Here is a 24,893-nt window from a genome sequence, read left to right on the forward strand (position 1 = left end):
GTTCCGTTAGTGTCATCAGCAAGTTATGGCGCCGTAAGCGCAGCTAATGGCAAGAATAGGGATCCAGTTTAAAAGCGATGTAACTTTATGCAGCATCAAGCTACGGTACCATAAGCGCCATTAAAGCACCAATAACAACAAAAAACCAACTTACGACACAGCGCTGGAACAGAACCCCTACCATAAGTCGGTGACCCGCTATATCTACTTTTTTTTTGGGCACACAAGGGGAAAAATTAATTTCTGCATTTAGGAAACAAATGGATTATTTGGTCCAGATCAGTTTTGAATTCTGGGTGAATTTTCTGCTAAAGTTAAAGAGCAACTGAACGAAGTCAAATTTCTCACCAACTTAATTCCCCACAAGCTATAAGAACTATTACCCCACCATAAATTACACATTCTATCTGACAAATCTATTACTTGCCACAGAAATAAAAACTGCAAACTATACAGTAGTATAAACTGAGTAATGTATCATCAGTTGCAAAATTACATACACCTGTAAACAAGATACAGTATTGATATTCTTTGTGTTGATTGTGCAAAAGTTATACAGCCTCGAAGTGCACACTAACCCCGGATTATTCATTCTATTTGTAACTGTAATTATTGAAGTGGTGGTGGGGGAAGGCGGGTCAAGTAGTTTTTTTTAGGCAGTTTGGAGGGAAACATGATAACCTCAAAAGAGTAATCTGTAATAGTAGCATCTCTAATGTTAAAAAGGCAGCACCCTAAAGGATTTTTGCTTCATATTCATAATTACACAAACACTTGCTTACACTATTATTTCAATATGCTTCATCAGCTATGAGACCTGTGATAATCAGATGAAAAATCTGCAAAAGCTCCCATTTGAGATCAAATATCCTATACAGTGTACACTTGTATAAGTCTTTGGATGGACAGATAATGGGTTTTAGGTTAAAGACCAGGCACAGGGATCCACATGGTTGTTCAGCATCATAATGAAATGTTAAAGAAGTTAACTAATGACAAAAATGACAAAGTTGAAACTTGAAGATTAAAAAACTGAAATAGTAAAAATTAAAACTAATGCAAAAAGAGACTGGCTAAAAATTAAAACTCGCAAAAGAAAATATATCTATCAATTAAAATTACTGTAGTTAAATTTTTGTGGATCTCGGTTCCGTCCATATGAGCAAAAACATATGTATAACTGGCAGTGCACCACACTGTGCTGAACACACACCAGGCACATTTTAAGCCCTACTAACCTGAAGGATACACTTACGAGTCATGTGACCCAATTCTAACCCTAGTGCAATAACCTCTGTCCAGCAAAGGTGGAATAGAGAAAGACTAAAAGATAAAGTGTTCAGGTACTAACTCATTTCTTGTTATTTGCAAAGAAGGATAACATCATCTGTATTGCCATTTCTTCCAACCCATGATGGGTCAGTAAATCAAATGGGAAATAGATGGTATATCAAAACTAGTTCAGTTACTGGCAATTTTAGCCTCTGCACCTTGCACCTGCAGCAAATAGATTTTGACTCTGACTTGATGCAGACTTTAATAACAAAATACCTATATGCTCTCTGTTCTTAAGGGTGGAAGGAATTATATTTATATATAGTATCCACTGCACCTTTTGCATTCTAATAAATTACTAAGAGCAAGAACAATGGCTGAGAGTTCAGCTGTAAAAGAAAATCAGAGTTAGAGAGCCAATCCTGTAACCATCATCATAAAAGTTTTTACACTCAGTTCTCCTCAAAGAGACGGACAAACAGTGAGTTCCCTCCACTCTTCTGTCCTGCGATCTTTCTGTCTGAACTTCCATCTTTCCCCTTTCCCAATGGTTTACTGGGACTTCCTACAGGTCTTTGTCCTGCTGCTCCCATATCCTCTGCGATTCCAACCACGTGGTCTTCATCCCTTCCCATAACATGTTCAGCCCTTCTCATTCTTTGCAATCTTTTTTTCCTAGCCTCTTTGATACCATACTCTCTGCCAATTCCTAAGTTTTCAATACAATATTCATATATCTCCTCAGGAACAGAATTGATAGCAAAGAGCAATTTAGGCTGAATATGAACTACTAAATAACAAAAGTCATTGAGTGGAAATAACCAAGGCCACCAACAGTAGAGATGAGAACAGAACAAAACAAAAATTTAAACAAACCTCCCATGATTTCAAAGTGGCCCATGACATCAAAGAAATCGTTTTAACCAGTAACAAAATTTTGTTGTAAAAAATGCTGTTTTTAAATTCTTGCCATGAATACTTTAATAAAACCACTAATGTTACTTTCCAGTCGTCTTGTACAAGCTAAATGAAATTTAATTTGGTTAAGATAGTATTGGTTGTAACTGTTAACTTTAAAATAGAAATAATTATTACTGTGTAAGTAACATCTACACCTAAAAGCACATTTTTACTTTCATTGTATGTGTGGGTTTTCAATTAATTCAATATACCTTGAGAATGGAAGAATGGAATTGAATGAAACTCAAGACAACTGTCTCCAAATGGTAAAGTTAATCATCTAAAGAAGGGCACTAATGAACGTTTTCAGCTTCCCCTAAAACAAAAAGCAAGTTTCCACACTCTTCCTAACATAAACATCAAGAAAACCCATAACTAACCTAATTGAAGGAAATGAAAGACTGCTTTATTTTCAACTATTTGACTTCAAAATGTGATTTCTCAATACTTATTGACTTACAGTTAAAAAATTTTAATCTTCATGCCTAAAACAACATGTTAATTTCTTATTATTAACCTTACCACAGGAATATATTGAATTAGGAATTCCCTACTGGATGTCTTCAAAAAGTTGTCTTCCTATTATCAACTTTTAATATCCTTCCTCCAAATGCCGTAGAAAGTTTTTAAAAATTATGCCTTGTTAGATGTTACAAGCTTTTCTATTTTGACCTATTTTTTTCTACTGTCTTTCAATGTGGGCACAATGCTTCATTATGCAATTCACTTCACCCCATACTGTTTTCAAATAAAGGATACACACTCAAGTATTCAAACAAAAATATAAATTCAAGAAATTACACCAAGGATCTTCTGTACACTGACAACCATTAGTCTACTACTACTTTACTGACTGGTGTTTTATATTACAAGCAAGGTATGAAAAGCTTGAAAAGCTGAAGAATGCTTCAGAAAAGCTATTTCAAGAAAAAATTTACACATTTTTACAAAGGGAATCAAGGTTTGAACATAATGGTCATAATGAATGCAAAGCCAGATAAGATTTGGTTAACCTTATGAAGATAACAGTGAGAACTTAAGCATTACTCTTTTCAATTTATTAACAAAGGAAAGGTATGTTATACTCAGTTACTGACCTACATGCAAATAGCTTCCATAATGCTGGAAACAAGAAAACATAAGTGAATCCACATAAACTAATAGCTTGTTAAATTAACTGCATGTCTTTGAAATTTGACTGACTTCTTTAACTTTCAAACATTAATACCTCAATATCTAACTTCAACATTAATGAAACTCTGTGATACGACAAGCAGTGGAATTGCAACAAGTCCTGACATCATGATATGTATTTTCACCTTAACGTAATGCATACCAGATAACTCATACTAGGGTTTAAACTAATACAGTATTACAGACTTTCATTCAAGTGCAAAATTACAGAAGCTAAAACTGACACATTCTCTTACATCTTCCCTACCATGCTTCACACAAAGAACAATCAATTACATACTAGTTTAATAATGGTTGTCTCCATACAGAGGACATCTTGACTACATCAAAACAACAATATGGAGATGAAAATTAATACAGTGCGCTAATTGAGGACTATGAAGGGGCTATTAACTGTGAGCATAACCTTTCATGCAGAAAGATGTTTAATCGTTATTTCAAATAATAATCAATCAATTACGCCTCTCAGTTCTTGAACAAAAGAAATTTACGAGCTATCTCCAGTCTCAACATGCTGCATTCTTTTAAATTTAAAAAAAAAGAAAAAATGAAAAGGAAAATGATCATGCAGATCAGGTTATCCACTTCAGGGCAAGCAATTTACTTCAGCTTACAGCAGTAACCTTAACCCCATAATCTAAACTTTAACACCCAAAAGTTGCTTTTTCTCCACTAAATAACAAACATCACGTTATCATTTTGGAGCCAAAATTTTATGAGGTTGCAAATTAAGTGTGAATCTGATACTATATACTGCAATGACATTAATTAAATCCAGAGAGGAAAATGCACTATCTAAATTTCAAAAGATTAGGCAAAGTTATGAAGGATAAGTTCAGCGTCGCTGCTTTCCCTAGGTTAGTAAAGACTTTAGGCCTAACATGGGGCCAACGAGTTTCAACACGTAGATGGTCACAATCCCTACTTCCTATTCTTGTTCCACAATCTTCAAAGCAACCCCTCATAACAGTTTCCACATCCTAATACATAGAAATCTGTGGCATATATTAAGGAATAAAAGAAAAAATTCTCCCACAACTTCAGGTACAATTTGCCTGTCAAGGTGCCTGGTCGAGTAATTAAGCAAATATCAAGACAAAACTTCTGGGAGTAGGCTAACTGCCATGGTCCACTCAAAGGAAACGATAATTCAAAAAGCCCCTGTATTACCTTCATTGTTCACAAATGTTTCTACTATATAAAAACATTTCTACCGATAAAATCACAATACAGAGAAATTAGGTACACTGGGTTTGAGACATCTCTCAGTGTTTGTTCAACATGCTCCATTATTTATAATACCTTCAGGCTCTCATCCATTTTTTTTTGGTAGTTATTTCACTAAGTCTTAACAATTATGAAATTCATAATAAAACCACACATAAAACTTGTTTTCCTTGTGTCAAAACAACTGTAAAACACACACCTTCATTCAACTATCATTCAATCTTGACCTTTGGCTATGTGATAACTGCACATGCCCAAACAAGACAACCTGCAGAACCGTTGCGTTCTACCTGTGACATTTTATACACAAACTTCTATCTATAGGGTACAGAAGTTTCATGGCACCTATTTTTCACAGGACAGTTGAGTTACTTTAGCATAAAAATCAAATTAACTGTTGTCCATCTCCAGCAGGAAGCAAACATTAATAATATTAGGCAATGGATACAGCTTCAGGGCTTCCATGAACTACCTCCTCCTCCAACTTATCCCTCACTGCAATAAACATATATTATTGATAATGAATCAAAACATAACTACATAGATTTAGATTTCTAAAAATCTTTGGCCCATGACTTCAACTTCTCAGACAACATCCCAGTTCACAATGATGTATATACCAAGTAATTCCTCCATACATTCCCATACACAAGGTAATCTTGTATTATATAATCCACAGTACAAAGGCTGTACCCTTACACAGATGTACACATTCATGAAAAAATGGCCACTGCCAAATAGAGAAAGTTCCCATTGATTAGAATGCATAATCACGAGTGAGAAAGTGCATGAAGTATAGTATCAAAATTGTGTGCAGCAATTAAAAGTGAAACAAAGTAAAATAAGCAGAGTTAGAATAACTATGAATTTTCTATATATGCCACAAGCAACCATACCCACAGAATACCATGAATTGCCAACCCACTCCACTTTAATGTATATGAAATGAACAACTGCTTGTAATAGGCAGTGTGATATTAAGACAACTTGACAGAAAATGGATGTAAGCACTCCATAAAATGATTAGCACACTGAAAGCAGAGACACTAAAAGCTACAGAGGAAGATGGTACACAGAATATATTCTAACAACGGTTTAAAAATAATGACCACTGTTCAAAAACATGAACTGCAACTTTGATTCTACCCGGAAGGAAAGAAAGAGCAGGCAATGTTGCAAATACCCATACATCATTCATTTTATAAGTAAAATATGTCAGGTTTCCCCTTTACAAGGTATTAAATGAGAAATGAGTTCTTTCACTGTTTTGTTTTGTACACTATGTCTGCATTCCACCTGGTTCTTGTCTCTACCCAATCTCCTTTATTTTCACTGTTCTCCTACTGGTCTTCATCCTTCTCCAGTACTGTACTGTACTTCCATTTCTGCTACCTTCTTGCTAACTGCTCTCCTCCCTTTTGATCACATGCCCAATCAATTTTGGAGGTCTCCAGTATATTTTCCGGTAAAAACACTGTACTCAAACATTAGTTGAATGATGACCAGCTATCCATTTCAGGGACTGCCAGTCACATAATTTTTCTCAAATGTCTTTCAAACTAATTATTTAATCGAAATGGTGCTCTGACACAGTGTACAAGTCACCTCCCGCTAATTTTTGGTAATATACTGCATTGTCAAACGGTGTTAGTTAAGGCATTTACTCTTGACTTTTAAAGGCAAAGTTGCACGAGTCAGCAGGACTATTCTATGCAATCGAACATCCGCTATCCCCCATAAACAGGAAAGGGGGGGTGGAGATGGGGAGGACAGGAAAGTGAGTTGAGGGAGGGATGAGGTGGGAAAGGGAGAGGGAGGGACAGGATAGGGATAAAGGACATTCGAATGCATAGTTTGGCAATGCTTGGCCACACCATGTAAGTCAAGAGTAAAAGCCTCAACTAAAACCACTTGACAATGTACTATATTACCAAAAATTATTGGGAGGTGTCTTGTATACTGTGTCAAAGTACTATTTCGATCAAATAATTAGTCTGTAAGATATCTGAGAAAAATGATAACTCACAGTCCCTGAAATGGACAGTAAATATGTGGCATTATACCATCATCTATATGCAAAGAGGAAGCCTTATCAACAGTATCTAGCATTCTGGAACAATCAAGTGTCTGAATAATTTCTATCATTTAGAACAGAAAAAATTTCCAAAAAGACATCACCATTAATACAAATTCTGCTGCTACTTTTCAGTAGTCCCTACTTAAACCGAACTTAAGAAAATTTTGTCCAAATTCCTCAAGAAAGCGCAGAGAAAAAAAAAAGTTGAAAGTGATATGCCCTCTACCAGTGATATGCAATATTCCATAGCTATGAAGTGCTTAACCATCAAGTGTTTTTGGTGTATCTCTATATGGGATATAGACTTCAACACAACTCTCCTGCCTTCAAAATTTCAGAAAGCTGCTGCTTCTTCTTTCTACCTTATTAGTCCCACTGTACAGCAGGGTTGGCTGCTCGAGTCAACTTTCTCCATCTATTTCTATTCCTAGCATCTTCTTCCCCCAGTCCCACCTCACCCATATCCCTCCTCACCACATCCATCCATCTGATCCGTTGATGCCCCACACTCCTCTTCCCCATCAATGGCAAGTTCTTAGCTCTCTTGATTGGTTCCACGTCCTCTCTTCTTAATACATGGCCACAGTATCTCAAACGAGCCTTCTCCTTTACATTACATATACCACACATTCTTCTTATATCTTGACTCTCCAAAGCAAAAGGAATTAAAAACCAAAGCATGGCAACGACTGAATCCGCTTGAGTTAAATCTACAAGACTGATTTTGTAAGGAATGTGATCATATTATTATTATTATTATTATTATTATTATTGTTATTGTTGTTATTATTATTATTAAGTAACCAGACCACAGAACCAAAATACATTAACTCTCATAAAGTTGGTCACTATTCCTGCTTAAGTCTATTAGAATTATTTCTCTGCAGTGACCCAACTATGATCAATACCTCAAAAAACCAATATTTCCTTTTTAAAAATTCCACACTTAGTCAATAACCATTGATCAAACTCTTACATTCACTTTCAGGACAGAAACCATCCTGGATTATTACTGAACTGCATCTCTGCGACTGCAGTTCCTGGGAGTTACACTGTTATAGAAACATGCTTCTCAAAGAATTAAGCCATCACATGCCTTTGTTAAACCCAATACTAGTTGTCAGCATTGAATGCTGGATGTAAACTGTCCCCAACCTTATTTCCAAACAACCTTATCCTCATTCAGTTACCATAAATTTTAATATCCTACTTCAATGCATTCCCTTCAAGAGTTTTTTCCTGATTTATTACTGACAAGGAAATAAAACTTACTATACAGTACAACTGCAACCTGAGAGGCACTTTAGATTTCACAATTCTAACTACGTAACCACGAATCCCCCAATCCTTATTTAAATGCCCAATTGATTAGAAATAGTTTTATTTCCGGACATTCACTGCCACTGCGCTTTTCGTTCTGGCTAAATAGCAGACAAAAATAACCCAACTGATAACTATCTGCTCACACTAGCATTTTTAAACAAATAATAAGTAAAACAGAATTCATAATGGCACAAAATATAAATTAACACAAAATACAACACGAATCAAACATACTTTTGAATACGAGTGTAATACTCATGCAACACATGTACTGTACAGTAGTTGGTTTCTTGCCTGTTCTCACTAACATCAACTCAGAAGTACCTTTTAAATGTTTTGCAAAGATCCTTAAAAACTTGAGACAATGGCTATTCTAATTGGCTATCAAAAATCATATTAAAATGACGTTAAATACGCGTATGTTACTAAACCAACAAAAGAGATATCAATGCGATTTATGAAAAGTAAGATTACCTGGTATTTCTATTGATGACAGCCCAAGTTCTGCCTTTTTACTAAAACTAGGCTGTTGTCAACATAAAACACAAAGGAGCAATAACCTAATAACCTTAAAGGAACAATGAATTCAAGTAGCATTGTCATATATTACACTCAAGACACAGTTACGGTGAACTGACTGAAAATGCCACTGGTTATGTATGGCGCTGTCTGTGAATTTAGTCTTTAGCACAGAGTTTGCCACATAAATATTATCTTGTCCCCAAAAGCTACAAAATATCTACTTCAGCAAATAAAAAATGCACTAAGGTATGAATGAAGAACAGGACATGACATAACTGCTAATTGAAACAAAACATTACAGAAAATGACAACAATCAGTCTGAGGAACAGATAAAAGAAGGGAGAACTATACATGAAGTGATAAGCAAAACAAAAGACTGCCAGCTTTAAAACAACAGTCACCTTGAACAGGATGAGGTCACTCCAAGAAATTTTGCACGATCATTTACACAACTACTGTTGAATACCATTTTTGGAATTACAACTACTACAAATTATTTACATGCTTATGAGACCGATACAGCCCATACTTAAAACTATATGAAAGACAAAGTGTTACCATATTAAGGCAGGACTTGAGTAGCGCTCGCGGGTAGACGGAGGAGCCCTCCGATGCATCCTGTTTGTGGAAGTAACTAGAGTACAGTATTTCATGTCAATAATGCATTTTAGATACTCCATCTACATCACCACCAATGTTAAGGAGATAGTTAAGGAGATAGTACAAGCTAACAATAACTACTATAGCTCAGGAGAATTCCATAAATAACGACAACATAAGTTAACAACCCCGAAAACCCAAACCATATTGTCAAGCAGTTGGTATGGTTTCAACTTTTTTCATAGTACTGAGCTGAAAATCCCTTAACCAAAACAATTTAATATTAACTTTCAAAAACCAAATGAGCCAAAGAGCTCTGGTTTAAACAACATGCATGTCAAGTGCACGATTTGTTACTGTAGCAATACTTCAGAAAAGCCAAAAATAAATAAAATGCAATGTTAATAGAATTACTCCGTGCAATCTCCTGGCTGTAGTATAAACTTAAGACTACTGGAAGAGAATGACCCAATTGCATCCCATTCACACCACACAAAATTGATCAAGGGATGTTTATGTGGCCAGTCTCAAATTTCCATATACTGTATAACTTAAATGAAAATGATCAATTCAGCATAAAATCAAGGAATGGATATCATAATAATTAACACTGATGAAATCCAAAGCATAATCTGATATAACAGCAGTAAAATTATAAAAACCAGTACAGCTTCTCTTCAACACCCACGAACTGAAGCTTGCACAACCCAATTAAAGAGCTTAGAGTTAAAACTCTACAATCTTATTCCATTTCAAGATTCCAAAAGTAGACAGTGAAAAATGCACAAAGACTCCAAATATTCTCCTGCAAACAACTTTCACCCAGGGCAGAAACTTTTATAACTCTCTTAAAAATAAACTTAACCAAGATTTAAATACAAAACATTTTGCATTACCCAAATCACTTTCTGGGTACAGTATAAATAAAAATTCAAACTTGAAAATGCATTTTAGCTAGTCAATATTCTAAACATACTTTTCTTTAAACATCTTGTGACCAAACCCTGCCAACATTTTATCCAAATCAATATAAAAAAGCATGACATCTATTTTAACCATCAGAATAAAATTAAACCATTTCACCGAATGAAAAGGACTGCAGAATCCATTACTGAAAAAGTAATAAACATCACTTTCGAAAATTGCCCTTTGCACAGAGCATAATTTACCAACTAATTTCTTCCCTACTTTACTACTAGAAAAATCCTGACCAAGGATCTTCATCAGCCTTAAAAGAATCAATCTGTTCATCTTGCTCCCATTAAGGTAAAGGTAAAATTTTTCCAACTATGGTTAGAACACTTATTCTGACCATGACCACATCCTGCTGGTTACCAATTATCCTCCCATTCTTTGATCTTAAGCACGACCATATTACACAAGTTGAAATCTACAAAATTTTATCCAATTCATATCTGGTAACCATCTCCTCAACAACTGTTAATAGGCTTACAGTCATCAGGCTCTTCACAGGGTCAAACTTAAACCCATTCTTGCAACCTTACAACTCTGCTTGACTGCTTCAACCTTGTTATTCCAACACTACTCTGTACTAAAATGGTTATGCCCTCTTTTTTTATACTTTATTAAATACAACAAACATAATGCATCCCAGAATCCTTTTCTCATAAATCAACCATAAGTTATTCTCCCACAGCCTTCCTTCATTTCCCAATCAACCTTCCCCTAATGCTGGTGAATCATGTAATTCTATTGATAAGTTCATGATGTAAATATCACAATTATTCCTAAAGATGATGGTCTTGGACTACCTCAATGAAGAATTACTAAAGGGTGGAAACTTTCAAAACTGAGCAAAATGATTTCACTGTGAAAACCGAGGGGCAACTTCAGTCACTAAACTGTTGTCCCAATAGGATAGATATGAAGAGCTCCTAGTGAAAATAAGTCATCCTTTCTTAGGAATGAAAGTTCCTTTATATATTCTTCCTAGTGGGACAATCATGATAAGACCTAGAAGGACAAACACACCAAGATTAGCTATCTTACTAAGTTACTTTCCAAGATAGATTAACAGATCAATTCAATCATCACTTTGTATACCACACTGTAAGATACCAGAGTTAAAAGTTTTAAACCTTGTCATGACAGAATGTGGCTGTTTTGGGTAACTTTCAGATATTTTAATAATAGAGACTGTAATTAACCATGGAGAATGAAATGTCTGATGGTCTGGGTCATGAAGTATGAAAAGGAATAAAATATCTTTTAGATACAGTATAAAACTTCATTTTGGCATTCTTCTGAACCCATGTCAATTATCATTACATGGTACGCATCTTGCCCTGCCATTTCCTAGATTTGTGGGTTTCCTGCTATCCAGCCTTACTGGACCAGGCAATATTAGTTTGCTTGTATTTTTCAAGTTCCTGTGTTTTGCAAGGGTTTGGCTCTTAAGCACTCCAAGAAAGTTGTACAGAAGTTTACAGAGCATACTACTGAAGATAAAGCATCTAATGGAAAATTAAACAAAAAACATATTTAAAATAAAACCATCCACAGCTAAATACTGAAAGTAGATCACCTTTACTAAAAACCAAAGATAAATTTTGATAACACACTAATATCAACTTAAGAGATTTGAAATTTTTCTTCACAAAATAACCAATATTCTTGCAATACATATCCTTCTTTCCAACCAATGAGTAAAAGTTATACATTATGAGAATACCCATGGTGATCCTAAACTTGAAAACCATTAAGGGCCACTATTGATAAATCCAGAGTGCTTCTCACCAGCAAATCTAATCCAATAAACTAAAACCAAATAAAATTACAAAACTTTTTTTTTATAATGAATCCCAGAGTACCATCATCTACATTCTTTTATAAGCATCATTCATTATAATGTTCAGATAAAGAATGGAACATATATGACAGACTACTGAACCACATCAGCACTGTATTCAAATTTATTTTAATAAATTTTGATAAAATACAACATATGTTTAAATATTTTGTATGTACAGTAATATTTGTAGTGTAAATAAAATTATGCTTGTAGTTATGAATGATGATGAAGGAAAGCTGCCTGTCCTATTTCAATTTTCTCTCTCAGATTGTACTGTGAAAAACATCGTCTTTGTGTAGTAAATATTCTTTTACATTTTTATATTTTTGTTATGAGGTTTTTTAAAATTCTCATAATCAAATAATTCTCATAAAAATCAAATAAATAATTTTTAAATGATGTAATCACAATATAGATGTTATTATCTGTCAATCATCCAACTAAGTACCCTCTCATTATAAAATAAATAACAGACTGCTTCACTGGATAATGAGTTTGTTGTCAATAACAAAATTCTTTGTTAAAAAAAAATTTTCAACAAGAAATTTATCACTGGGATACTATACAGGCAGTCCCCAGTCATCGGCAGGGGTTCTGTTCTGAGGGTGTGATGATAACCGAAAATCGCCGCTAACTGAATATTGGCGATTTTGGCGTCTTTTCAACGATTTTTGGGGCTTATCGGCACCTCTTGTAAGGTATGTAACGGCGCCAATACCCAATTATCAGTGATCTTAAGCGGAAATTGGCGATTTTCAGCACCAAAAATTGCCGATTTTCATCGCTAGACAAGCGCCATAAAACCAGATTGCCGTTAACCGAGCCCGCCGTTAACCGGGGACTACCTGTAATGAATAGTTCATTATACGCCTGATTTTCATATAAAGAATTTTTTACATACCTTAAAATTTCAGTTTATTTATTCAAGTTTGAACTGTTATAAATGAACTCTAATGTACTGCAGTGTTAGGTGGTTTCCCAAATGGGCAGACAATGCACTACATTCTGTAAAAAGTACTGTAGTCCTTAACTTACAACCATGTCAAGTGTTTTGGGTCTTAAAACAAAATCGAGGAGGATGGCATTTTACTCGTGCTCTTCAAACCATTACAGTACAGGCAGTCCCCGGTTATCGGCGGAGGGTTCCGTTCTGAGGGTGTGATGATAACTGAAAATCGGTGATTTTCGGGGCTTATCAGCGCCGAAAAGCGCAGATTTTCGGTTGTCTGCGCCCTCGTTAGGTATGTATCGGTGCCAATAAGCAGAAATCAGCGATTTTTGGCACTGGAAATTGCCGATTTTTGTCGCTTAACATGCGCTGTAAAACCGGATCGCCGTTAACCGAGCCCATTGTTAACCATGGACCACCTGTATACCATTACAGCCTTTATGGGACGTACCGATCTTCGAATTTAAAGGAATGATCAAAATTGAGTTACAAACAGTTTTGGACTGTTTGTTGTCTTAATAAATATATCCTGAAATGTTGTTGGTAAAAAAAAAAAAATTGTAGATGAGCGACAAATTACTGCAAAACTTGTAAATAATATTCGGACCCCATTTAGTTTGAAATAATTGATATACTTGCGTTACCCACTAAATTATCTCTATTTTCTCTGGTGATAGCATTGATGAAAGTGTACAATCATAACCGACTCAAAATTTCTGTTCCTCTCAGCACTTGTCAAAGTGGCAACACATATGTACTGTGCCAAACAGTTTACAGTATATACAATTCTTTGTATTTGACTTATTTTTTCCATTTTGTATTTGATTTTTTTTTTACAGTAAAATAACCACATTATGTAAATCAACATGCTGTATACAGATATACACTACAGACATATGCAAACGAATAGAAATCTTCCTTATCACCATTCACATTTACAAAATTTATGTTATCATAAGTGTGATCATTTACAAGTCAATTTATTTTTTTGACAAATGGTAAAAACAGGATGAATATTATATTTTATTTCTTTAGGATATCTTTACAGGGTGTCTATTCACAAATAAAAAAATATGTAAGCCTATGGCAACACTTCCTTCAGGCACATCACATAGTGGCACAGTGTAGTGTAGTTAGGGAAATTAGATAAGAGAGAGAGAGAGAGAGAGAGAGAGAGAGAGAGAGAGAGAGAGAGAGAGAGAGAGAGAGAGAGAGAGAGAGAGAGAGAGAGAAATGAATGTAGACGGTAGAAAAAAAGAATAAAGGAGGCAGAGAGAACAATGATAACGCCTAACGCTGTTGTTATTGCCGTGGACTAAAAATACGCTGACTGAAGTAAAACTCTTGCACAGACTCAAAACAGTGAGCGAGTATATCGCGCCTAAAGCCATAAAACCGATCGTAAAAGTTGGAGGCAGTGGCCTCGTGATTAGCATTAGCGTAACCAAGTCATGAGTAAGCACAGCCAAAAAGGTAACATCAGCCAGCTCTATAACCCTGCCTTCAATAGGAGGTGTTTTCATGGAAATTCCAGAAAATTGTTGGCTGGACAAAGTGACGTACTTCCACACCCTCCAATCAAACATGCTAGGGAGGGGTCTTTCACACCCCCTCCTGAGATCATCTCCAATCAAGTCCTCTAAGGAGAGATTTGAATCACACCCACTACAGTCCTTCCCAATCAACTATTTGAAGGGGAGACCTTGCAGATAAATCCTTCCAATAGGACTAGGAGATGGAGATTGCATATAACAAGAAATCGAGGGGTTTGAGAGATAGGAGTGGAACAGATGAGAAGCAGATTCGAGCAGTGTCCACCAGGGAGAGTACGTCTCCCCTCGCTTTTGTGTTCCCCTATAGACTGAGTTAAACTAATTTCTCAAGAGTGATTTCGTTTATACCACTGTAACATGTTAATTTTGTACTGACCTTGTTAGTCTTTTATAATTCAAAGTTCATTATTAAAGTGAAGAAATTACAGAACTCGTCTTTATACGCCTTCCTGAGAGATATCAATACTTTAGGATAATTTATCTTCAAAGAACAGACATTTAAGAAGAAAGAGAGGCGCTGTGGACACACAGAAGAATAACGAAGGTAAGAAAGTGAAAGACTAAATAATGCGTAAAGGAACGCACAACAACAGTGTACTTTGTGAGTCATGTCACGCCCAGCTTTTTAGCATATTTCTGAGTACAATTTTTTCTGTCATAATAGTAACAATGAAAAGATGTATTATAAGAGAAATATACAAAAATTACATGCACTATGAGAACTGAAAAGACAAAAGAAATTAGAAAAAAGGCAAGAGTCTCCATTGGAGATGTCATGGATGTTTAATCACCCAAGAGAAAGCCAAGCAGGGAGCACATTTTTTTTTATTCATCTGGTTATTTTATAAATTTCAGGGGATGTTTCTGATATGAAAAAATATTTAACTGCAAAAATTAGCTTTAATTTTTTAATATGGAGCTACTAAATTTCAGGTTAATTTTTTAATATGGAGCTACTAAATTTCAGGTACAATACAGCAGCTACCCTATATAAAATCAGCACACAATTGCACATACACAGACACATGCAGTTTACATTGTTTTTTATCATCATTATGCCTGCATCTAAAGTACTATGAATTCTCTGGAGCTTGTTAGACCCTCCACAATAATTGTCATTAACAGTACATACCTAAATAAAATAATCATAAAAGCTAATGTTATAAAAAAATTCGCTACATCTAAGCAGCTCAGAAACTCTCCCGATACCTCCTTTCAACAATTGTAACCTTCAAAAGATACTGTACATATTTCATATTCCACCCACTCCTAATGTAATAATCATTTCATTCCACAATATTCTGCATTCCAAAAAACTGAAAATATCCACAATCAAAATATTATAGTCCCAACCTACTTACGAACATTCATGTTACAAAAATTCAGAGATCCGAACAGACAGGGTCACAAGTTAAAATTGTGTTTGGAGAGCTCCTTAAGTTCAAATTTAATTCTGCTCTGTGTGCCTATTCTGCTAGTTAGAACAGAAGAACACAAGGAAGTAGAAGAACCTGTTCCTTTAACCCTTTCCCTGATTATCCCATATATATCATTATTAGCTACCATGTAATCTTCTTACAATCACAAGAATACTTGTTCATACTCATACACTATTCCTACTTATTTCTATCTTCCAGATTTAACTCATTCTTTGATGAATTCCCATTTTCCATATTTCCTTTCCTCATAGGAAACATTTATTATGTATTTTTGTCAATACAGGTAGTCACCAGTTAACGGCAGGGTTCATTCCCATCCGAATGCCACTAACCAAAGATCACGGCTATTCAAAAATCAGCGATAATAGCACTGATAAACTCCTTAACGGCGCTATTAACCGGTATTGGCACCGATAAACCACTTACCGACGCGGATAAATCGCTTATCAATGCCAATAAACCACTTACCGATGACAAAAATCACTTGCCGGCGCTGAAAATCCAGTTAACAGCGTCGCTAGACAAGCTCCGTAACACCGAAATGCTGTTAACGGATGCCGTCTATAACTGGGGACTGCCTGTAGATGGTGGTGTGCATTTGTTTACTTTGTGAACTTTCAATACTGCAGTGTGCATTGTTTACTTTGTGAACTCCCAATGTTAGATGCTGCTCCTGCGAAATTCTCAAGTTCATAAACTTTCAAAGCATGGAAAAAATACTCAATTTTGAATACTGCACGAATCAAAATGTTATTTTCTTCTTTTACTTTTCTAACATCCAGAGTAATTCTTTAGAATACTGCATGATTAAAAATACAGTGAAAATAGTATAGCCTATGACTCCCTAGTTAAGTTGGGAATGTAAACATTATAAAAATTATGCACTACATAATAAAAAACCAACTTAGGAACAATTCAAGAACATAACTCATTCTTAAGTCTGGTACTGACTGTATGTAAATAATTTCATCTGGTAGTAGCAAACATGGAGATGATAAACCAAGTAAAATTATTTCAAAATGTTGAAAACACTTGAAATTTTATATTTTATTTTATTGTAGCTATAATTTTGCACACCAACTAACATTTAGTGCATAAACTTTCTGATTACCACTGAAATAGACAATATTATATCAGACCAACACACAATAACTGCTAAAGCAAATGGAAGACTTATGCACATAGCAAGGCATGATAGACTATTTACCCTTGAATCAACAAAGCTACGATTATGTGGTTAGACAGGCAAATATCAGTTGTCTTTGTCTCTAGGTCCGATAAACCTAACTCACTGGATTATTCAGTTTAGAAATATTTATATTTTTCTTGTCTCAGATGCGTCTGAGAAGTACCGAAATCCGATAAGTTGACAGTGTACATGAAAAACAGTCTCACTTATCTAAATTCATCTGCAAACTGCTGAACTTTCTGCCATGTTAATACAGTACTAATTTTTTTAAGGTCTGCTTTATTAATGACGTCACACACAGTGGGACTCGAGATATTTCATGGCAATCTGACTATTACCTTTGAAATATCACTCATAAAAACATCTAGTTGGTTGAGGAGCTACCTTTAACATAATTGGTGGTATACTGTAATACTTTCACCAGTTTCATGCTATACACCTTGAAATTTTATTAAAAGAAAAAACTAAGCTTCCTTGATACTATACAGTAATTCACAAGAGCAGCTAAATGCGATCTGGTCATGGCAAACACAACTTAGGCTGTTAAGAAAACTGCATGTCCTTTTTTAGTTTGCCTACTGAGCAACAGAACCTGTATATCTATAAATTTACACTATACAGTACTTCATATACTGAAATTTAGGGATTTAATATTTTACTTTATGCACAAGAGAGGAATTACAATATAATTCAGAATGCAGAGCCCTTCCAGTCAACGAAAAACTCTTGACAGCAAAATCTAAATTGGATAGAATATTACAATTGTATTCATTTACAATTCCCTCTTTCTGATTTTCACTGCAATGTCTAGTTGGTGTTAATGCAAGAATGACCATACAGCCTATACAGATGCAATGGCTACTGCAAAATGATTTGCAAAATTTCCCATGTCCATTTCACAATGATTAATGTAAAAAAATATCCAGGTCAAAAAATGTGTAAAATTATGTACAATTTCACTCAAAAAATTCAGTTTAGAGAACTAAGCCACATCAACTAACGGTAGCCCTATACTCTATAAACGACTAATTCCCTCCTGATAACACTTTTAAAATCTAAATTGCAGCCATTCTCATTAAAATTCAGGTGTATGGCAGCAGCAACTACCAATTTCAAAAAAAATCACAGTTGTTGATTATCTAACTATTTGGACCTATTGTGCATGTATTTTTACCTTAATATTCACTGAGGTTTACCCATTAATACTTGAAATTTGTTATCTGAAAGTACAATAAAAAATAAACATCAAATTGTCTGTAGCTCATGTCTGACTTCTCAGATAACAAAGCACCCGTTGTTTACATCTTTAATACATATGGCACTTCTCAATGATGACTGTACAAAGCAAATTCATTTTAAAAACGCTACTAAAAAGTAGTAGATTATTTTCTGTTTCACTGCAATTAATGATTTTTCATTTCACCTCATAATATCATGGAAGGTTTTGCTTGTATATCTCTATGTGTGTGTGTTTACATCTATATATGGCATTTCATCAACGTTGGCGTCTCTACAGTGTGTGTGTTTGTGTGTGTTTTTAGCACTGTATCACGTTTGCCAATTTTTCTTTCCTGATTTGTTTGATTTACTGTACAGTATTTCGAAATTACAAGTTTGGTTGACTAAGTATGATTATCACACATATCATAACAGTATTCAAGAGAATATTTTATCACTGCTGATAGTTCACCTCAGTTGTTCTCTCTCTCTCTCTCTCTCTCTCTCTCTCTCTCTCTCTCTCTCTCTCTCACATGATCGCATTCACCTTTTGGGTTATAAAAATAAAAAATGGAAAAATACAGCAAAAATATAAATGAGACTAGCATAAAATACAAATAAAAAATCATAATCGTAACAATACAAAACAAGCGCTGTCAAGTCAGATGTCTACCTAGCCCTCTTCACCCCTCCAACACAACATCCCAACCCCGTCCCAGGCAGGTAAACTGCTCCCAAGCTCAACCCAGCTTCCAAAACAACCCCTTCTCTGAATGGGTTGCTCTACACAGAATTGCTGCCCCTCCTCTCCCTTGGTGCCCAGCCATCCCACCCACCCTACACCCTGGAAACTTCTCGAGGCCCTCCCCCATCTCTCAAAAACCTTTCTCAATCTGTTGAAGTGTAAGCAGTGTTACCAACATTTTCCTGAGACCACACAGCATTGCCAACCATCAGAGTGGTTTTTTTCAAATTTTCAAATATTTATTTACTTTGGGGCCTTGGTTCCCAGTCTGGGAGTGTCAGATAATGTCAAGTTTCGGATAATGACGATCTGGATATGTAGAGGATTACTGTACTTGTTTAAATGTTATAGTTAGGTAACCTACATTTAAAAGTTACAATACCATAACCACCAACTTAGGTAAACTAACCCAAGATTCCAGGAATGTAACCCCTCTAATTTACTGAATAACAAAGACCAGAAACAGATGCACTCTAAATCATGAAGACTTCACCAATGGAAAATGGACAGGAACGAAACATTGCCAGTATCACGTGACAAATATATACAAAATCATTTGTGTCACAATATACCTTAATCAATCACAAAAAATCCACAGAAAACATAAACCGTTTCATGATAGCCTTGCCTGGCAACGTATAATGTAAGCTGTACCACTAGACCAAATGGATGATATAAATTAATTAATTACTGAATTTTACCTAGTTATTAATAAACTGATGGCACACTAAAAATATTTAATTTTTTTGACTCATTCTAAATCATATGACTAAATCAGCTGATCAAACATAGTCAAAACGATTCTATAACCTTTTAAGGTCATAGTAAGCTTTTGCCTTTTCATTCTGACATTCTGACAAGTTTATTAAATATTTTTATTTATTCGACTATATTCTTACTGAATTTTAACGTTTTTTGTTTATTTAATTCAACAACAAGCAATAAAATATACAGCAAGCTGCTCAAGTTAGAATAAAAAGGTCTATTTTATGTTATTAAACTTTGTCCATAAATTTTAGTTTCAACTATATCAAAATTCTTTCACTGAATTTTTGGTTGAACTGACTTTTAGTGTATGATAAGGTTTTGCTAATATTTTAAAGTATTTTTTTTTTATTTCACTGAATACACAACTTTGTGAAACCTAACCTTCTCAATCATAAACACAACTACAGTATTTGTAAAATATCCATGTACAGTATAGCAATTACTAGTGCTTTTATAGGGGCACTGAAAGTGCATTGTGAATGTGTTATCCTTATTTTAGCACATTTTATTTATAACAAAAATAATACAGTCCAATCTCTTAAATCCAGCACTCTGTAGTCTGGCAACTCCCACAATCCGGGACAATTTTGAATCGGCTGCCATTAGTTCGAGCGGCTACGAGGGTGGCACCACACTTTTCGTTTTTGGATTTTTTTCGATTTCGGAACAGAAGCTTGCTCCGTAAATACACGGGTTATTTCCAACAAAAACATTCTGCGAAACTAAAATATATACAGCATATACAAGAAATGTAAATTGCATATACTATACTCTTTTATCAACCGAACTCGTGTATAATGTGATCATCATTAAAATTTCATCCAAAATAATTTCTTCATATACATCATCTCACTTTGTGAGAAGTATTTTCAGTAGATTACACTAGGCTAGGCTTTCTAAGCCTGTCTCAGTTTTAGTAGATACCACTGATAATGCATGTTATATCTGAGTTAGTTTTTAACTAAGAAATAGGCCTAGAAGCCAAATATCTTAGGTTAAATGTGAATCTTCAAACATTAAATCAGGCTAACCTACATTGTGACTTGTCTAAGAATATTTCATATAATTAACAACCACTTACTACTGCGTGCAAGACACTAGCATACACAACAGCAAGTACCGACATAAACAATTGAATCGAGAAGCAGCCATTTGCCGAAGCCATTTACGGTAACTAACACACATTTATTAAAGATTTCATTACAATTGTCAACCTGTTAAAAATATGCAAATTTTTAATGGTAGCTTCTATAAATAAGAATAAAATAAATCTTTATACATCCTTCACTCAATGGAGGAATCTTTCACTCAATAGAGAGGAAAGTGTTTAAAAAAGTGTGCCACTAAATTTACGGTTGTGGCTGTGGCAGAAGAAACAATGTGCAGGCCACAAGACATTTTGAAAGAGGCAAAAGCAACATCCGATACTCAAGAAACCAAAGCTTTATTTCATTTAATTTACTTCATTTATAAATAAAGCAGCATTTTTAAACTCTTTGATAATTTACATATACAACGAATCTCCAAAATGCGTTTCATTTAGCAACTACAGTAATGGCTGTGATGATGTCAGTAAAATGTAATCAGCTGATGATTTAAGAATGTAAACATTAGCAGAATACAAATGGTGTGTGTTTGCCATGTTTATAAATTATAATATATGATAATAATGCATTTCTCATATGCATGCATGGGCGCACACACACACACATACGTACGTACTGGTTTAAAGAAACAAAAGCAGCAGACTTTTAAGTTTTTGCTGAAAACAAAAACCAGAAAAGTTTGAGGTGCCGCAAAAAAATGAAGGATTCCAGGAGATTAGAATTTCGGTTCGCTTGTAAAGAGGTTTAAGCTCAGACGTAGGGAAGGTGTAAGCATTTCCGGAGTGATACTTATGGAGCTGGCCAGAACTTTGCTAAGGAGCTAAACCTCATGAATGATAGTGATTATTCATAAGCTTTGTTCTACTTTTGATTACACAGCACACTACTTGTGGAATGAGCTGACAAGACTGTTTACATAGGGGGTTTTTAGGGGTGATTTCTAAAATCCGGGATTTTATTCCGGCAGTGGCCTGGTCCCAAGGGTGTCAGTTTTAAGAGGTCGGACTGTAATATCAATCAGGGTACCTTAGAACATAACTGAAATCCTAGGAAAGCATTACATGGTCAGTTGACGGGAACATTTACTACTTAAAACTTATAAATGCTTTTTTTTTGGGGGGGGTAAAAGCATATCCTCGCTGGCATTAGCAAATCTTTGATGTACCTTTATCCACTTTTTTTTTTTTTTACATATCCTTGAATGGACTAGCAAGTCTTTGAGACACCTATATCCATGTAACTCCAGGTAACCATGTGAATGTGAGTGAGTGAATAAGTTTGTATGCGCACACCTAAAATCGTAAGACCTGTGTGTGCTGTGTATGCACACACCTAAAATCATAAGACACTTCTACCTTAGCTTTTCTGTGAAATAACCGACACAAAACAGCATTAAACTAATCACGAATCTTTGGAGAGGCAATTTTAGTTTTGCATGGCACAAAATATAACTGTTACTTTATTTTCTATTGTACTTTTACCAACAGTATGCACGTTCCTTTCTCTATTAACATCAACTTGTCAATGTCACATCTATCTATCTTTCCTTCTTTCTTTCTGAAAGATACAATGATAAAAGTACAACTATTCAGCTTCCAAGTGACACCACTCTAATATCCTAGCAAAGAGTAGGTTTACAATGAGTTCTTTCTCAAAACTACAAGAAAATTATTGGTTTTTACTATAAATTTGCATGGCTTTTGGGGGGTGCTTTACTGGGCAAGAGGCAATTTGTCAGAGTTCTGCACTGCATGGATAAAATTATATACTTATTCTCAATAAACATATTTTTACACATAACTACATTTTATTTTTTTAGAGAGCTACAGATGTTTGTTTCTGGGTAACTTGAACTCATCATTTTGATTTTTTTTTTTTTTTTGTTGAACATGGTACCAAAAAGCTAATAAAGAAATTAACTTTACACACACTGATCAAAGAAAAATATTTCCATGTGAAAACATAAGTCTGTGAGAAATCATATGAATCTGGCACTATATACATTACTTGACATGAGAGTAATATTATAGATTTAAAAATTGCCAGGCAGTGTAAAAGTTACTGGTCCACAGCACACCATGTAATAGTAAATAAGTAACAAACCACTCTACAAATGTGCATGGAATTTTGGTCTTTTTTCAGTGATCTTTATAAAGGACAAAAAATTTTTAAGACACCACAATAACCAATGAACAGTTAACTGACATTAGTGGAACATGCAACAATTGGTAAACCATGCAAAATGAAAGTTTCATTTCTTCTATGCAATATTACAAAAATTAATTGTAAAAAAGATACAGTAAATAAAATGTTCTTTTCTTGCTGATTTTTTGATGTTCAGAAATGGTTCCAGTATAAGCAAGGTCTTTCTATTTCCATATTTTTGGAAATGGGCAACTTTCCAAATTTCTACCAAATTTCTACATATTTTTCTTTGACAGTAAGCATCCTCAAAAGATTAAGAATTAAACAATTCTTTCCTTACTAACCAAAAAGATTTACTTGCTATAACAATATGGTAATGTGGTACTCATCCAAAGTTATCAGTTTTATAAATCTCTTATTTCAAATACAAGTTACACACAGTATCACTGCCATACATTTGAACTTCTATGTATAACTGCTTTATAATGTTAGAAAATGTCTCAAATTCAATAATACAATATTTCTCTTTAAGACTACCAAGTTGGCACCAAAGGTTTCCATTTCACAAAACATTATATGTACAATCCCAGTGCAGTACCTACTTGTTATGCAATTCATATATAAAAATACAAATGAAATATATCACTAGAGGCTGTTGTTACATGGTTAGAGGTGAATATTGACTCTCAGTATCTGTTACTCATTCAGCCACCATAATCTATGATTCCTGGACAAATTGTTATCTTCCGAGTACCTGATCACATATGTATTCTACTATGACAAACACTTACAAAACCATACAAGTCATCAATCGGGCATAACAACCTGGCTCAAAATCAAATAACTTTCTACCTCTACATGACAGATGATGGAATATCTCACTTTGCTTCAAGTCACTACCAGACAACCTTTACAAAACACAAGTCGCCTTGAAAAGCAGACTGGCAATCCAAACACTGCATGCTATCAAGTAACAGGTTTATGGATCAAAACGCAATGTCAAAATTAGTTAGAGCAAAAGTTAAGGCAAACAAGCAAGCTCTAGAAGTGCAACTCCAAACCATGTCCTCAAATCAAAGGAGGCATGACTACAAATCACAACTGCACTGGTAAAAACGCTGGCTTTGGATTTACAGTTTATGAAAACCTTTTGTCAGAAGACTCAAAACAACAATCTGCACTAAAAAATTAAAAATAAAACAAAAACTTACCTATCATTTCTCCTAAGTTGATAGCCTTGGTTTGTCCCTAAACTATTTGTAGAATGCATATTTCTTAATTTCTGATCTATTTCAAGTTTTTCTTGCCTTAGTTGTTCTACTTCCTGAAACAAAAAATCCAGTTTATTATCAGCAGCAGTGTGTTTGTTTAACAAGAAAATTATTAACTATTTTAGAATAATAAAAGAGCCACAAACTGCTGATTTGAGAGAGAGAGAGAGAGAGAGAGAGAGAGAGAGAGAGAGAGAGAGAGAGAGAGAGAGAGAGAGAGAGAGAGAGAGAGAGAGAGAGAGAGAGAGAGAGAGAGAGAGAGAGAGAGAGAGAGAGACTTGAGCACTGAAGGTCATGTGAAATGGCCAACTATATAAGATGAAAATTGTGACATTAAATTCGAAGCAAACGAGGAGGAAGTCCTTTGAGAATTTATTTAATAATAGGGAATGAATATAAAAAAAAAAACCACAGTTTAGCATGACAGAAGTATACAACAGCATGTGTACGAGACATCTAAAAAAGTAAGAAGAGCCAAAGTGAAAAGTGAAGCAATTTGAAAAAAGCATCTGAAGAACA

The 24,893-nt window shown here is 34.7% G+C and overlaps 1 protein-coding gene across 2 annotated transcripts in view; it reads right to left on the minus strand.

The window, feature by feature from the left end:
* The window catches only part of LOC136843333 (RNA-binding protein FXR1-like), a 94,138-nt gene that overhangs the window by 36,373 nt on the left and 32,872 nt on the right, over positions 1-24,893 (minus strand). Inside the window, exons 8-9 of one of the 2 annotated variants that reach the window (XM_067111619.1) lie at positions 24,315-24,427; positions 9,138-9,197 (exon numbers count right to left, since the gene is read on the minus strand). In XM_067111619.1, coding sequence (XP_066967720.1) covers positions 9,138-9,197; positions 24,315-24,427 — 173 coding nt within the window. The remainder of the gene's footprint in view (positions 1-9,137; positions 9,198-24,314; positions 24,428-24,893) is intronic. The other variant, XM_067111620.1, reaches the window with a different exon arrangement.

This window comes from Macrobrachium rosenbergii, chromosome 11 (genome assembly GCF_040412425.1).
Source record: "Macrobrachium rosenbergii isolate ZJJX-2024 chromosome 11, ASM4041242v1, whole genome shotgun sequence".
NCBI classification, from domain to species: domain Eukaryota; kingdom Metazoa; phylum Arthropoda; class Malacostraca; order Decapoda; family Palaemonidae; genus Macrobrachium; species Macrobrachium rosenbergii.